Source organism: Dendrobates tinctorius, unplaced genomic scaffold, assembly GCF_039654945.1.
Source record: "Dendrobates tinctorius isolate UK_male_01 unplaced genomic scaffold, ASM3965494v1 ptg000016l, whole genome shotgun sequence".
Classification (NCBI taxonomy): Eukaryota; Metazoa; Chordata; class Amphibia; order Anura; family Dendrobatidae; genus Dendrobates; species Dendrobates tinctorius.
In genome coordinates this window covers 34,886,815-34,903,803 of record NW_027361684.1, presented here as the reverse complement: position 1 = coordinate 34,903,803, position 16,989 = coordinate 34,886,815, and the positions used below count along the sequence as shown (strand labels likewise).

Below are 16,989 nucleotides of genomic sequence, written 5' to 3'. Positions count from 1 at the left end.
AGCACTTGGTTTTTTGAATTTTTACATAGGTTTAGGTTATCGTTACACTTTTTTGTATAAATCGTTGTGTGGGGTCTCTTTTTTCTTAAATTTGTATGGCGAAGAGTCTTTATTAAGCCTTTTTCCGGTTCGACAAGCTTTAAAGGGTTGTAAAAAAGGTTGGTCTGTGCCTGATAGCCGCAGGCCTATATATGTAAATCTATTAGAGAGGTTATGGTCTGTGTTATACGAAGTTTGTTTTAATAATTTTGAGTTGTGTTTATTTCGGCCAGCTTTTGTTATTTGTTTCTTTGCAGCTCTTAGGATTAGCGAATTGCTGTCTCATAGTCGGTCCAACACCTCCGGTTTGTGTAGAAATAATGTTAGTTTATCCGATGCTCGGGCTATACTGTTTATCAATAGGTCTAAAATGGATCAGCTGGGTAAGGGGTGTGTTTTGAAGCTGCGATCTCTACAAGGTTCGTCTGTATGCCCTGTCACTAATTTGTATAACTGGCTTTCTTTACGGGGGGATACTCCCGGTTTGTTATTTTTACATGAAGATGGTTCTCCTGCCACTAAGTTTCAGTTTAATGCCATATTAAAAAAATGTATAGTTAAACTACAGTTGGATAGCTCTAATTTTTCATCACATTCCTTTCGTATCGGGGCCGCAACCGAGGCAATGGTCATTTGGCTGGTAGGTCACTCATTTATACATTGGGCGCAGAGGAGAGCAGCTTGCAGAAGCTACACAGAGAACCTATCTTTTAAGTATGACATGGTTAACGTTTTTTGGTATGGTGTAAGAGGTCTGAAATTTTCAAATTTAGTGGCCAGCTTAAAAAGCATGCTGTTGACTCACCCATATCCTGATCTCATAATTTTTCATATTGGAGGTAATGATTTAGGAAGGATTAAAACATTGGAGTTATTAGCTAATTTCCACAGGGATTTTGCCTTAATAAAGAACATTTTTCCTGATTCATCACTGATTTTCTCCGAAATTGTTCCGAGATTGGCCTGGAATGGTACCCAGTTTGCCTTTTTGGAAAAAATAAGGAAACGAGTAAATCAGGAAATGGCAAAATTTTTTATTAATTTGGGTGATTTTTCATATCGCCATATTGACTTGGAAGGTTTCACAGCTGGCCTTTACAGATCGGATGGTGTGCATCTTTCTGATGTGGGTCTAGACATTTTTAATGTGGGTATTCAGAATATGATCGAGAAATGGCTGTGGTGTCTGGGGGGGGGCCTCGTATGTTTAATACTCGGCCGTTTGGGGTAAAATCGCCCAACTATGTTGGGTGGATTGTGGTTTGTATATGTGTTTTGGTATTTATGAATTTTTATGGTTATTTATGATTTTAATAATATGGTGATTTATTCTAAATTATAAAGTTACCAATAATAAAGCACCACGGCCATTTTTTATTCCAAAAGTAACGTGTCTGAGTATTTATTTATTTAGTGACAGTAATTTAAAGGGTTATGGTGGGCTTTATGCTACCATGTATAATCACCAGCAGCTGATAGCATGGTGATTACATGGTGGCATGGGCCCCTCAATGTTTAATTTTATGTGGTTTGATTAATAGCTTGTGCTATTCGGCAGTGCTGAAGTCATTGTGGGCATTTAAGGGTTAATGCCCTTCATGTGGTAACACGAGCAGGCTGCTGTGATTGGTCAGCCTGCTGCGTTGTGTTTAATGGTGTAGCTATGGAAGATTAATTTTGGGGTTAATCTGCCCTCAGTGAGTAACGCGAGCAGGCTGTGTGATTGGACAGCCTGTTGCGCGCCTATTTTGATTTATGCTATTGGTGGAGAAAGAAAAAGCGCGGAAGCCTTACCTTTATAAGGAGCCAGCTGTGAGCCAACTGTGTCAGTGACAGTTGTGAAGCAAGAAGAATCCCCCGCCCACCCTCCCATTGTTAAGATTATGTTTTTTAACGTTTCTTATTTTTGTCGTGTTGTTTTATTAGTTGGGGTAAAATCGCCCAACTATGTTGGGTGGATTGTGGTTTGTATATGTGTTTTGGTATTTATGAATTTTGATGGTTATTTATGATTTTAATAATATGGTGATTTATTCTAAATTATAAAGTTACCAATAATAAAACACCACGGCCATTTTTATTCCAAAAGTAACGTGTCTGAGTATTTATTTATTTAGTGACAGTAATTTAAAGGGTTATGGTGGGCTTTATGATACCATGCCCCCTCCCTGAAACAATTCAGCTTTCAGTGATGCTCATTTCAGGGGCTGGGCACTGTGCACAAGGACAGCCTGCGCTTTGTTGTCGGCTCAGATTAACAGTAACAAGCCGGCAACAGAGCGGTGTGAGAATATCCAGAGTGCAGAGACCAGCGGCGCCCCCTGTGTTTGGGTTTCAAAGAAGCCCATGAGTTTTGCTACATTCAGCAACACTGTGGTATTTTTGTAAATAGCACAAGCGATCAGACAATCGTAGATTCATTTATCCTAAGGTGACTAACAAATGCAGTAAACAGTTATATGTAAAAAAAAAAAAGTTTAGAATATGAAAAAATAAAAAGAAACAAAAGTTTAAATCAGCCCCCTTTTCCCCATTAAAAAGATATAAAAAAAAGTTCTTGGTCGCCGCAAACCCACAAAAAAAACCGCTGAAAAGAGCAATCAAAATGTCACACTGAGCTGCTCACGTTGCAGATTCTGCTGCGGATCCACAGCGGATTTGGCCCTGCGGATCCGCAGCAGTTTTTGCTGCGTTGTACAGTACCATTGTTTTCAGTGGAAAACAGAAACCGCAGTGCACATGCTGCAGATTTTTCCGCGCGGATTTGCTGCGGTTTCAAATCCGCAGCATGTCACTTCTTTGAGCAGAATCCGCAGCGGTTTCACACCTTCTCCATTGTACAGGTGTCAAACTGCAGGGGAAAACCGCAGGCTAATCTGCAGGTCTTTTGACCTGCGGATTTCTTATTATTTATTTATATAGCGCCATTGATTCCATGGTGCTGTACATGAGAGGATTTACCTGCGGTTTTTGCAAAATCTGCGCGGAAAATTCCGCAGCAGAACCCGCAACGTGTGCACATACCCTAAATGGTGTCAATAAAAGCAGGGTCTCGGTTTCACAAAAAATAAGCCATTACAAAAAGTTTTCAGGAAATGGTGATATAATCAAAATTTTACAAACTTCCAATTTTTTCCACCACTAAAATAAAAAAAAAAAATTTCAGTACAATATGTGATAAAATGAATGGCGTCATTCAAAAGTACAACTCGTCCCGCAAAAAACAAGCCCTCAAAAGTCTGTGGACAAAAACGTAAAGTTATGGCTCCTGGAAGGAGGGGTAAAAAAAAACGAAACTGCAAAAGCAGAAATACTGATAAGGGGTTAAAGGCTCATTTACAAAGACAAATACAAGTGAATGCAATAGTTCAGCTAATTGACGTGTAAAAAAAAAAAAAAAAAAAAAATGCACTCTGATCCATTTTTTTGGCTCATGCTCGCCTATTAAATTCAACTAAAAAAAAAAATGGATGCCAAACCGACACTATCAGTTTGGCTTCTGTTTTTAACAGATCAATTATGATTATTAACATGGGAAACTGTATTTGGCCTTAGACTTTTTTTAATTGCTAATGTATTAAAATAGATGTCATACAGGTGTGAAAAAAATATATAAAGTGCTCTCAGTGAGAGAAACAAAATAGGAATCTTGTGGGTATGATACCTTTTAATGGCTAACAAATAATAGTGAATGTTGTTACAAAGCAAGCTTTCGGCACTGCTTACGTCCCTTCATCAGGCTGATATAGGTACTGTCACACTAAGCGATATCGCTAGCAATATCGCTATAACTTGTGACGTTATAGCGATATTGCTAGCGATATCGCTATGTGTGATACTTACCTACAACCCGCTCCCCCGCTGCTTATCGCTGATCGCGCGAGAACCTTCAGGACCGCGTAGAGCCGGACGGGAGGACGCAGGATCGCCTGGTGTGACAGGTAAGTAGCGACCCCCGACCCCAGCGATGTCGCTGGTGAGATCTGCCTGTGTGGCAGCTCACTAGCGACCACTTAGCGATGTACCAGAGATCCTGACCGCGTCATATCGCTGGTCGGGATCGCTGGTACATCGCTAAGTGTGACAGTACCTTATGACAAAATATTTGAAGAAACCTTATTTATATACAGTTTAAGGCTGTGTGCACACGTAGCGATTTTTAAGCGTTTTTGCCGCGATTTTCGGCGCGAAAACGCTTAAAAATCGTGTACAGAACGCCCCCCATGCATTCCTATGGCATTCCGCACATGCTGTGCTAATGCTGTGCTTTTTTTTGCGCGGCGGAATCGCATCGCGGAAAAAAATCGCAGCATGCTCATTCTTTGTGCGGAATCTCAAAGAATTGCTGCGATTCCGCACCCATAGGAATGCATGAGAATCGCTTACTTCCCGCATGTGGCTATGCCCACCATGCGGGAAGTTAAGCGTCTCATGTGCGGTTGGTACCCACGGTGTGGAGGAGAGGAGACTGTCCTCCAGGCCCTGGGTATCATACCCCTGTAAAAAAAGAATAAAAAATTGGGGTATATTTACCTTCCGGCGTCCCGCGATGCATTCCCGGCCTAAGCGTTCCCAGTAATGCCTTGCGGCAAGGCCCTGTAATGACGTAGTCTCGCGAGATCGCTATAGCAACGCAAGACTACGTCATCACAGGTCTCGCAAGGCATTACTGGGAACGCTGTGGCCCGGGAATGCATCGCGGGACGCCGGAAGGTAAATATACCCCGATTTTTTATTTTTTTTTAGCATTTTAACATTTTATCTTTTACTATTGATGCTGCATAGGCGGCCTCAATAGTAAAAACCTGGTCACACTTGTCAAACACTATGTTTGACGAGTGTGACCAACCTGTCAATCACTTTCCAAGTGATGCTTCAAATCGCTAGGAAAGTGCTTGAATATCGCATGCGAAAATCGCGGCAAAATCGCGATCATAATCGCGGTGAAATCGCGCGGAAAAAAACGCGCGATTTCTGGGAAGGAGTCCGGTTTTTAGTAAGCGTTTTAAAACGCTACGTGTGCACATAGCCTAAAGTACAACATTTCAATAAACAAACAATGAGCTTGGAGAGAGAATCCTTAATTAGGTAAAATTAGGTAAAATTAGGTAAAATTAGATAGGTAGTGTGAAAAGTTCTGTGAGATCAAAGGGCTACTTGGAGGATATGGTAATGGGTCATAAAACCTTCTGACAAATTGAGTCCTGTGGGAATAGAATCAAAGATTGTAATGAATTTATGCTCCCACACTCTCCGATGTGTCTGTGATTTAAAACTGCCTTTTGAAAGTTGTCATTTTTATATTGCCTATGTTGTGTCCTGGATGACAGAAAGGTTTAGCCACAGGTCAATGGGTTTTTCACACTACCTATCTAATCTTACCTGATTAAGGATTCTCTCTCCAAGCTCATTGTTTGTTTATTGAAATGTTGTGCTTTAAACTGTATATAAATAAGGTTTCTTCAAATATTTTGTCATATCAGCCTGATGAAGGGACGTAAGCAGTCCCGAAAGCTTGCTTTGTAACAACATTCATTATTATTTGTTAGCCATTAAAAGGTATCATACCTACAAGATTCCTATTTTGTTTCTCTCACTGAGAGCACTTTATATATTTTTTTCTACTGGCTAACACGGTACCAAACCACTTTTTTCGTTATACAGGTGTGAAAAATGGGCAAAATGAAAAATCATAATTTTTTTTCTGGATTCGAATTCATACGATTTTTACGTTTTCATTCACAGACCCATGTGTCACAATCTGAGTATGGACCGGACTTGATAACCCCATATATGCCTATGAGGCTGTTGGGTTCGGGTCAGGAGACTCGCGGCTGATCCATGAGCTGTGGCCCACATACGTGGGAACGCAGCGTTAGGCCGGGGTCACACTTGTGAGTGTGATGCGCGAGTCTCTGGCCTCAATACCTGGCACTGCCGCCAACGGTTCAGACCGAAGTGTTCAGCTGCATAGAAATACATGCAGCCGCACACTCCGGTCCCGAGTGCCGAGTGTTTAGGGGAGAGACTCACATGAGTTTCTCGCATTGCACTCGCAAGTGTGACCCCGGCCTTACTGACTGCTTCCCTCTGTAATACTAAGCAGCCGCTACACTGATAAATAATTGACACGGCTGCTATTCATTGGCACTTTGCACCTGTTTGATCTCTCTCATAGGCTAAGTTTACCCGAGCATAGAAAGAAATCGTCCGAAAAACAGACTGACTTCATCTCGATTGTCACATCCAGTTTATACATCAGCAGTTGTTCAACTTTACAAGACAAAAGTACAATTCCCTATGGTAAGGAACAGCTATGTATCCATAAACATGGATGCTGTACAGCGGATCCTTTTTCTTGTGCCCCCATAGAGGATATGTGGGACTAGAGCATGCTATGATTTTTTTATTTCATGTATAGATTCGGTCCGTGTGAAATAAAAAAACAAAAAACAGAAAACACAGTCATCTGAATGGCCCCATTGAATATCAGTGTGAGTGATGATAGTTTTTTTCACAGACAGCACTCAGACCGAACATACAGCAGTGTGAACTAAGCCGTACAGCGTTGAGGATTTTTTTTTTGCATCTTGTCAGGAATTTATTATTTAACCTGCACGTGTGTCAGTAACTTTGGCTGCTTTCCTAATTTTAGTCAAATCTGATCCTACTTTCTGACTGAGAAAAGATGAAAAAAAGTTAAGTTTTAAAATTCTGAAAATGAAATCTGTGTTCATAGCAATTCTCCAAAAAAAATGTTCTTCTCTGAATCATTCAGTGAAGGGCCAGGAGTGAGCGGAGAATCCCCTACAGCCCCTGTGCTCGGCAGGGGGCTGTGAAATACTGAGCGGGGTCAGCCTGGGAATATTTAGGGACTAGATGAGGAAAGTGACTGAATAGCAATGTAGCCATAAACAAGGTGTGTAGAGCAGATAGAGCAATTACAGCCTTACCTGTGCGTCCTGGTGATGGATACTACCTGGCTACAAGGTGGAGCACTGGGAGGGCGTCCTCGCCAGGTAATACTACACCGGCAGGAAGCCTGCTGTTACCTGGGGAAGGTGCGCCCTCTCCAGCGGACACAATAGGTGCACCAGCCACTCACCGGCTGTCACTGAATAGCAAAGCCTCCTGTTCTGGCAGAACCTGCCCATGACACAAAGCTGATGTGCACATTCACCATGAGCAGGCTGTCAGCCAGTGGCCAATCACCAGCCTGCAGTCACGTTACCTGGCAACCACCCCTCCCAGGCAGCCACAGAGGAGGCTGGGGAGCCAGGCAGTCAGTAGTACTAATTAGCACTGAGTAATAATATACTACTCACCAACCCAGCACAGATCACATATTGTGGTAGTGATGGGTTACAGGGAGGGCACACGCCTGGTAAATTGGCTTCTCCTGATCTGGGTACATCCCTAGCACACACCACTGACGCTGGTTGTTTATAGTTGCCAACATTTGTAAACTTTTTCTAGTGATGGGTCGTTTGTGACCGATCCGGTACAGAGCTGGCTCTTTTCTGTGAACAGTAGGGAGCCCATTGGTTGCCTGGCAGGGCTAAAATGACAGTGTTTGCCTTCCGATGCAATTGGAAGCTCACCCACCTTTAAAATGCTGATTGATGAGTGTAGCCAAATAATCCAGCCCACCATGAAGACCCAGACTGCCAAGGTCACGCTCAGATGCCACCTTATCCGAGCGCGCTCGCTCATCACTGCTCAGTCTTTTAAAGGGCCCTGAGTACTATGTCCCAGTGGTGCCATCCTTTTAAAGGCAGTCACTCACCCCCAAAATGCATTTTAGAAGGGCTATACAGTATTGCAGGGGACATAGCCCCTATAACAATCATACTACTTAATTCATATGTAAGGAAGCTTTGGTGCACCCATGGCTTGGCCAAAAGTTTGGTGCCCCATTTTCTTCTTCATTTGCATACTAGGGTACATCCCTGGCTGCTCAGCAAGCACTGTCAGAGTGCACGCTCTCCTCCCGGTGGCATTTTTTCAGACGCTTCTTGCTCCACGAATATACATGGGTAGTGTAGCAAGCGGCATCAGAAAAAAGGAGATCGGGAAAAATACCCACGGCCGCTGCACGTGGACACACTGTCAATCAGAAGGTGGGGAAGGGCCCCAATATAGAAACGAGGAGGTGCACCGTTCTCTTGGCCACAGCAAGGGTCAGCAAAGCCTCCTTATGTGCACGTGAATTAAATGTTATTTTCTCAGGCACTGTAAGAGTACTAGGTAACAGGTTTGTTATAGGAGCCAAGTTCCCTAGAACACGCTTTAACCCATTTAAGATGCATTTTGGGGGTGACGTACTCCCTTCTTCAACTCCCTTGATGACCAAGACATTTTAGGCTTCAGTAGCACAAAAAGATTTTAAATTTTCCCCACTACTGTGATCTCAACCATAAATGATGTTACCAATTAACCCCAACCATTTCCCTGCACAGTAACCTTCACATAAGGGAACAACGGACTGCGATACTTTAAAGTTGCTTAAAGTAACACTTTGGACTACATGGTATCATAAATCATTATTGGATATCAGTATTAAGGCTTGTGCACCTGACTGTATTTTTGACAATACATCAGCTCACACTCCAACCCATGTTATTCTAAGAGGCCATGCACATGTGTGATATTTTTCTCGGACTGAGCTGGTTGGATCTGATATACAGATTGTACTCGGCCATGCAAGTCAACAAGTGCGCTGAAAACATTGGACTGCACTCGGATGACATCTGAATGCAGTCCGATTTTCACGGCATTGGTCACTGCAGTCAAATCACAGGTGTAGATGAGGTCCCTTTCGTTTGCCAAACTCCCTAAATCCCACGGTCCTAGTTACAATTGCATCTAATAACTTAACCAAACCAATTAAGACCATCCACACTCAGTGAGCAGGGTGAGAGTTGAAGAGCCCCAAAATCATGACCCACGATTCTGTGAGGAAGCTGCAGACAACGTTTCATCATTTAAGAGAGAGCAGATCATTCCATAAGGATGTGAAAAGGCATCAAAGTGGCAACAGACATGATACATATGAAACAACGACTTTAGGAAGGAATGAAGTGCATGGGTAAATATCAAGCCCTGTACCACTTTTTTGTGTGCAACTGTTCATTTCTGCCCTTTTTGGAAGATTGTAACCACCTTGTTGAGTTGCCTCAAATTGAGGAAAAACTGTGGAAGATATAACCAGCCGAATCCATGTGTTCACTGCTTCAAGTCAAGCGCTGTGGCTATGATCAAACTCAATTAATCAACAACTGTCCCTGACAATTATATTGGAAAACTAGCTGAAGAGCTCAGCGTTGCCCGGGCATAGTAACTAACTGTGAGTCCCACTCTCTCTTAACAGCCCCGCTCTCCACCCGCCATCACGCTCTCTCCCTCCACAGCCCCGCTCTCCACCCGCCATCACGCTCTCTCCCTCCACAGCCCCGCTCTCCACCCGCCATCACCCTCTCTCCCTCCACAGCCCCGCTCTTCACCCGCCATCACGCTCTCTCCCTCCACAGCCCCGCTCTCCACCCGCCATCACGCTCTCTCCCTCCACAGCCCCGCTCTCCACCCGCCATCACACTCTCTCCATCCACAGCCCCGCTCTTCACCCGCCATCACGCTCTCTCCCTCCACAGCCCCGCTCTCCACCCGCATCCTGCACTTTCCCTCTGCAACCTCGCTCTCCAGCCGCCAGTGGGCGGGGCTATGTGGAGTGGGCGTGGTTTGATACACACACACTCAGCTTTATACATTTAGATTGAACAGCTTTTCATTATACAAAGAACAACCTTTATTTGGGGAAACTATACTATGCGTTTAAAGGGGTTTTCCCACAAACAAAGTACGTATTAATCAATAGATCTGGGAATAAAAATAAATTCCACAATGCACTGGAAAGATATATATCATTGTACAATGCACTTGGACATTCAAAAGAAGCAACATCAAAGAGGAAGTAATAAACAAAATAAATCCAATAGATGGTGTAGTACGGGAAGGATGTGGATTTTTTAATTAAAGTGTATTAAAAACAACAATTAGATTATGACATTAAATAGATAAGACATTCAGGATTAATATTAATATTCTTCGACCACTCTTTAAAAAGCATGCAATTGTGGGACTTATTTTTATTTCAAGATCTATTGATTAAAATATATTTGGTTTGTGAGACAACCCCTTTAAGGCTTCCGCTTTGGTGCTGGAATATATTTATTGCCAATTCAGCTCCCGTTGAGCACTTCTGTTGCTTCAAATAAGGCTGTGTGCACACGCTGCAGATTCTGCTGCGGATCCGCAGCGGATTTAGCCCTGCGGATCCGCAGCAGTTTTTGCTGCGGTGTACAGTACCTTTATATTCTATGGAAAACAAAAAACGCAGTGCGGACTTGCTGCGGTTTCAAAACTGCAGCATGTCGCTTCTTTTTGAAGAATCCGCAGCGGTTTTACACCTGCTCCATTGTAGAGGTGTCAAACTGCAGGCTAATCCGCAGATAAACTGCAGGTCTTTTGACCCGCGGATTTACCTGCGGATTTTGCTAAATTCGCGTGGAAAAATCCGCAGCAGAATCCGCAGCGTGTGCACGCAGCCTAAGGCTATGTGCACACGCTGCGGATTGGTCTGCGGATTTGTATCTGCGGAACCGCAGGTAAAATGACCTGCGGTTTATCACCTCTACAATGGAGGAGATGGTAAACCGCTGCAGAATCCGCAGAAAAGTAGTGATATGTCATTTCTTTCTGCGGATTCAAAACCGCAGCTTTTACGCAGTTAAAAATCCGCAGCATGTGCACAGCAGATTGTAAATCACATAGACTTACATGCTACTGTACACTGTCTGCAGAACTCTCCGACACTAGAAGGTTTCAGAATTTTATGAGAAAATGGTTTAACATAATCACAATGGGACTGGTTCAATATGTTTTTGTCAGCTTTTTACTGTTTTGCGCCTTTTTTATTGCACCAAATTCATCTGTCCAGTTGTGCATTTTTTTAAGTCTATTTTTTTCTTTTAGTTTCCACAAAATTTGATGTAAAATGTACCTCAATTCCCTGCTGGAGTGATTTTTTGTTTTTTTGCACACCAGTAATTATAGCAACAATTTGGAAAACGTGCAACTTTTTGCACTTAAAAAAGTTTTCAAAATTGATAAATACAGAAAAACAGACCTATTTCGACTTTTTGAAAAATTAATGACCAAAACTGTACCACTCTGATGAATTTGATGCAAAAGAAACAGGGAATACCACAGGGCAAAAAAAAAAGAAAAAGGACTTAGAAAACGCAAATGATGAAATGGGCTTGTATTGATTTTTCATTGATGTTCTTTGAAACCAAAATTGCCCCAGACTGATCAAGTTAAAGGGGTTATCCAGGATTCTCTCAATTTTTGCACATAGGATCTAACAGGCATGTAGTTGCTAATTACCTGCTTGTTCTGCCTGATTGCTTCTGCCAGCAATTCTGCACTTTCCGCTGATGCCATATCAACAGTACAGCCCTTCTTGTTCTGCGCTCCTCTGCTGTCAGAGAATCACTGCCGATGTCAAGCTGATTGACAACTTGCTCCCAGGCTACCTAACTGCCCTCATGGTTCTGATGTTGATGACCTATCCTAAAGATAAGCTTGTTGTCATTAGTCTACACAACTTTATAATTAGTTAATTTTAGGAGAAAAAATTATATTCACATTTTTTTTTTTAAATTTCTGGCTAATGTATATATGAGTCTTACTTGTTTGTTGCATAGGATTTCCATACAATGTACATTTTTAACCCCTCCACCCCCAAGCGTGGTTTGCACGTTCATGACCGAGCCAATTTTTACAATTCTGACCACTGTCCCTTTATGAGGTTATAACTCTGGAACGCTTCAACGGATCTAGGCGATTCTGAGATTGTTTTCTCGTGACATATTGTACTTCACTTTAGTGGTAAAAATTTTTCGCTATAACTTGCGTTTATTTATGAAAAAAACAGAAATATGGCGAAAATTTTGAAAATTTTGCAATTTTCAAACTTTGAATTTGTATGCCCTTAAAACAGAGAAATATGTGACACAAAATAGTTACTAAATAACATTTCCCACATGTCTACTTTACATCAGCACAATTTGGGAAACAACATTTTTTTTGATAGGAAGTTATAAGGGTTAAAATTTGACCAGCGATTTCTAATTTTTACAACAAAACCATTTTTTTTTTTAGGGACCACCTCACATTTGAAGTCACTTTGAGGGGTCTATATGGCAGAAAATACCCAAAAGTGACACCATTCTAAAAACTGCACCCCTGAAGCTACTCAAAACTACATTCAAGAAGATTATTAACCCTTCAGGTGCTTCACAGGAGCAGAAGCAACGTGGAAGGAAAAAATGAACATTTAACTTTTTAGTCACAAAAATAATATTTTAGCAACAATTTTTTTTATTTTCCCAAGGGTAACAGGAGAAATTGGACCCCAAAAGTTGTTGTCAAATTTGTCCTGAGTACGCCGATACCCAATATGTGGGGGGGAACCACTGTTTGGGCACATGGCAGGGCTCAGAAGGGAAGGAGCCCCGTTTGACTTTTTCAACCTAAAATTGGCTGGAATTGAGATTGGACGCCATGTCGCGTTTGACGAGCGTCTGATGTGCCTAAACAGTGGAAATCCCCCACAAGTGACCCCATTTTGGAAACTAGACCCCCTAAGGAACTTATCTAGATGTGTGGTGACCACTTTGAACCCCCAAGGGCTTCACAGAAGTTTATAACACCCGGGCGTGAAAATAAAAAATCATATTTTTCCACAAACATGATCATTTAGTCCCCAATATTTTGTTTTCCCAAGGGTAACAGGAGAAATTGGACCCCAAAGGTTGTTGTCAAATTTGTCCTGAGTACGCTGATACCCAATATGTGGGGGGGAACCACTGTTTGGGCACATGGCAGGGCTTCACAGAAGTTTATAACGCCTGGGCGTGAAAATAAAAAATCATATTTTTGGTACAATTTGAAGCAATCCTTCATGCACAGGCCAGGTTTTTCGGGGCAGGTGTCGCATTGATAAGTGGTGTCCCTGCGTATTCTTATTTTGTAACACACTCGACACCTTTTTTGCGGCTTACCTTTTCTTGGGGTTGGCGGGACCACCCCCGGAAAATGCTGACCTGGGACAATACGAGCACCTTCAGTTCCTGAAGTACTGGGGCCCGCTCCTTCCTGAGCGCCAAACATCAGGGCCTTAACCACTACCTCCTGGAACTGAAGGTATGTCGTATCGCTGGGGCATGCACATTGTGACAGCAGGAATGCGTTGAGCATTGCCATTTGGACGATGTGCACGGCCAGCTTTTTGTACCACGCCTTGGCCTTCCTCAATGCATTGTACAGTTGGAGGAGTTGATCGGAGAGAACAACTCCCCCCATGTTTTTGTTGTACCCCACTACACATGTCGGTTTGCGGACCTGTGTAGAGGTACCCCGTACAGTGCAGAGGGTACTGCCATCACCGTGTATGGTGGTCAAGAGATGGACATCTCTCTTGTCCTTGTACTTGACCACCAGCAGGTGGTCGCTACATTGGGCTCTGCTCTCACCTTTTCGGAGCATCTGCCCAAGTAGCGTCTTCAGGAGGCCTCTCTGATTTTTGCGGACAGTACCGCAGGCTGCGGTACGTCGCTCAGAGAGGGATTTGTAGAGTGGGATGCTGGTATAAAAGTTATCAGTGTAGAGGTGATAACCTTTATCCAGCAGTGGGTGCACCAAATCCCACACAATTTTCCCACTCACTCCCAGGAAAGGAGGACACTCAGGGGTTCAATCCGGGTGTCCTTCCCTTCGTAAAGTCTAAACTTGTGGGTGTACCCTGAGGTACTCTCACACAACTTATAGAGTTTGATTCCGTACCTGGCCCTCTTACTGGGCAGGTATTGACGGAATCGCAGCCTTCCCTTGAAGTGAACCAAGGACTCATCCACGCAGATGTCCCTTTGGGGCACGTACACTTCGAACACTTCAACAAAAAGTTTGCTGAAGTGTTCGATGACCGGCCGAACCTTGAACAGACGGTCAAAGTTGGGGTCATCTCGTGCGGGACACTCTGCATTATCAGTATAATGCAGAAACTTGTGGATGGCCTCAAAACACGTCCGGGCCATGACCATTCGGAACACTGGAGTGTTGTATAAAATATTAACACTCCAATATTGCCGAATTTCCGGCTTCTTCAGTATCCCCATATGGAGGACCAGGCCCAAAACTGCATCATTTCAACTGTGTCTACAGGAGACCAGTTTGAAAATGTTGATCGCGGGTTTTGCTCCAAAAATTGACGAGCGTACAAATTAGTTTGCTCCACCATGAGGTTAACAAAATCCTCAGAGAAAAAGACTTTGAAAAAGTCAATTTCTGTGAGGCCGGTGGTGTCAAACTTGATTCCTGATTCTGCCACAAAATCAGGAATCAGTGGCTTGTAATTTTCGGGGGGCGAGGTCCATACGGGGAGCACTGGGTCAGCTGCGGGCATGGTGGGCGCTGCCTCATCTTCTGTCCTGGAGCATCTGCGTGGCGGTTCCGCAGGACCCGAGGAGGAAGAGGAAGAAGAAGAGGATGAAGAATCCGAAAAATAAAGAAAAGTCGGATCGTCATCCAAATCGCTATCAGTGTCGGAGGCAAGTATAGCATATGCCTCCTCCATTGAATAGCGCAGGCACCGGCTCTAGGATCGAGTACATCAGTACTCGATCCCAGCCTAGGACATCATTGTTTCAGCCAAGCTGATTGGCTGAAACAATGAGAAACGCTGCGATTGGCTGTTCAGAATTGAACAGCCAATCACAGCGCTCTGGATGCTGGGGGGCGGGATCGCAGCCCGGGATGCCGACGCCATCTTTTGTAAGGTGAGATGGCGTCGGAATTTTAATGCGATCACCGCGACTTTAGTCGCGGTATCGCATTAAAGGGCCCGACGTACTATCCCGTCCACGGTCATACGGGCCCGGGTACCGTGGACGGGATAGTACGTCGGATGTCAGGAAGGGGTTAATAGTACATACAGTGGGTACGGAAAGTATTCGGACCCATTTATATTTTTCACTCATTGTTTCATTGCAGCCATTTGCTAATTTCTTAAAAGTTCATTTTTTTCTCATTAATGTACACTCTGCACCCCATCTTGATGGCAATAAACAGAAATGTAGAAATGTTTGCAAATTTATTAAAAAAGAAAAACTGAAATATCACATGGTCTTAAGTATTCAGACCCTTTGCTCAGACACTCATATTTAAGTCACATGCTGTCCATTTTCTTGTGATCCTCCTTGAGATGGTTCTACTCCGTCATTGGACTCCAGCTGTGTTTAATTAAACTGATAGGACTTGATTTGTAAATTCACACACCTGTCTATATAAGACCTCACAGCTCACAGTGCATGTCAGACCAAATGAGAATCATGAGGTCAAAGGAACTGACCAAGGAGCTCAGAGACAGAATTGTGGCAAGGCACTGTTAGACGTCGGATTTCTGCGTTTACTCCGCAGGGATCCAGACCCTCACATTCTGCAGTCTCCTGCTGTTTATCTACTGCAGAGGAGATTGCAGAGGAGATTACCTTGCAGCAAATCTCTCCTGAGGCTAAGTCCTTCTATCCTCCTACTGAGCATGCTCATGGGACGATCCCCCATTGGAGATCAGGAGTCATGTGCTCAGGTCCCGCTCCAGATCTCATTGGTCCATCTCAGAGATCTGGAAGCTTGCGGAAGGTCCCGGCTGCTATAAAAGGTGTGCATGGCTGTTCCGCCATGCGGTAGTATATACTTACTTGCTGCTGTGTGTATGAGGACGGATGTATGATTCTGGTGAATGACTCATTATAAAATTCCTTCCCTCTGATATTACGTATGTGGTTAGGGACTGAGTTAGAATCAGCGCCAGCACTCCTCTGCTGCAACATCCACAGCTGCTAGCGTCTGACATTGCGCTTGCGTCTTAGCCTTGTCGTTTAGCCGCAGTGTCCACGCTGCGCTGCAGTAGCAGTCCCTTTGCGTCCGCAGTTGCGACGCTCCGCACACGGTAGGTCTTGACGGACGTAGTGCCGCCGTCTTGGGCTACTCCTGTGACCTGATACCGTGTGTGCGTTTTTACTGAGTACTGTGACCACAACAGGCTCAGTCTTTTGTGTTTGTACTTATTTGGCATCTCTGTGAATTAACTGAGATTGCTCTGCGCAACTGGGTGAAGTTTAACCCTGTGCGCATTTCTGCCATATTGCTCCTGCCACCACTTAGCAGCGGTTATATCACCTACTGCACGGTGGACCCCGAGCGGCGAACGCACTTTATTATTATTTTTATTTAGTGCATTCCACCGTTCCTAACAGGCACAGATCTGGCCAAGGTTACAAAAGAATTTCTGCAGTACTCATGGTTCTTAAGAGCACAGTGGCCTCCATAATCCTTAAATGGAAGAAGTTTGGGACCACCAGAAGTCTTACTAGACCTGGCCATCCAGCCAAACTGAGCAATAGTGGGAGAAGAGCCTTGGTGAGAAAGGTAGAGAAGAAACCCAAGATCACTGTGGCTGAGCTCCACAGATGCAGTACTGAGATGGGAGAAAGATGCACAAAGTCAGCTATCACTGGTGATAATTCTAAGTGGTATGTGTAGAGAAACCCAGGCACTGCTCATCACCTGTCCAATATAATCCCAACAGTGAAACAGGGTGGTGGCAGCATCATTCTATGGGGGTGTTTTTCAACTTCAGGGACAGGATGACTGGTTGCCATTGAAGGAAACATGAATGCGGCCAAGTACAGAGATATCCTGGATGAAAACCTCTTCCAGAGTGCTCTAGACCTCAGACTTGGCCGAAGGTTCACCTTCCAACAAGACAATGACCCTAAGCACACAGCTAAAATAACAAAGGAGTGGGTTCAGAACAACTCTGTGACCATT

The 16,989-nt window shown here is 43.7% G+C and overlaps 1 protein-coding gene across 8 annotated transcripts in view; it reads right to left on the bottom strand.

Moving 5' to 3' along the window:
• The window catches only part of LOC141080444 (apoptosis-inducing factor 3-like), a 131,235-nt gene that overhangs the window by 66,924 nt on the left and 47,322 nt on the right, over window positions 1–16,989 (bottom strand). Inside the window, exon 1 of one of the 8 annotated variants that reach the window (XM_073565668.1) lies at window positions 7,145–7,208. The exons of 5 other annotated variants lie outside the window; for them this stretch is intronic. In XM_073565668.1, coding sequence (XP_073421769.1) covers window positions 7,145–7,193 — 49 coding nt within the window. In that variant the 5' untranslated portion in view covers window positions 7,194–7,208. 2 more of the 8 variants (XM_073565670.1, XM_073565669.1) reach the window with 2 other exon arrangements.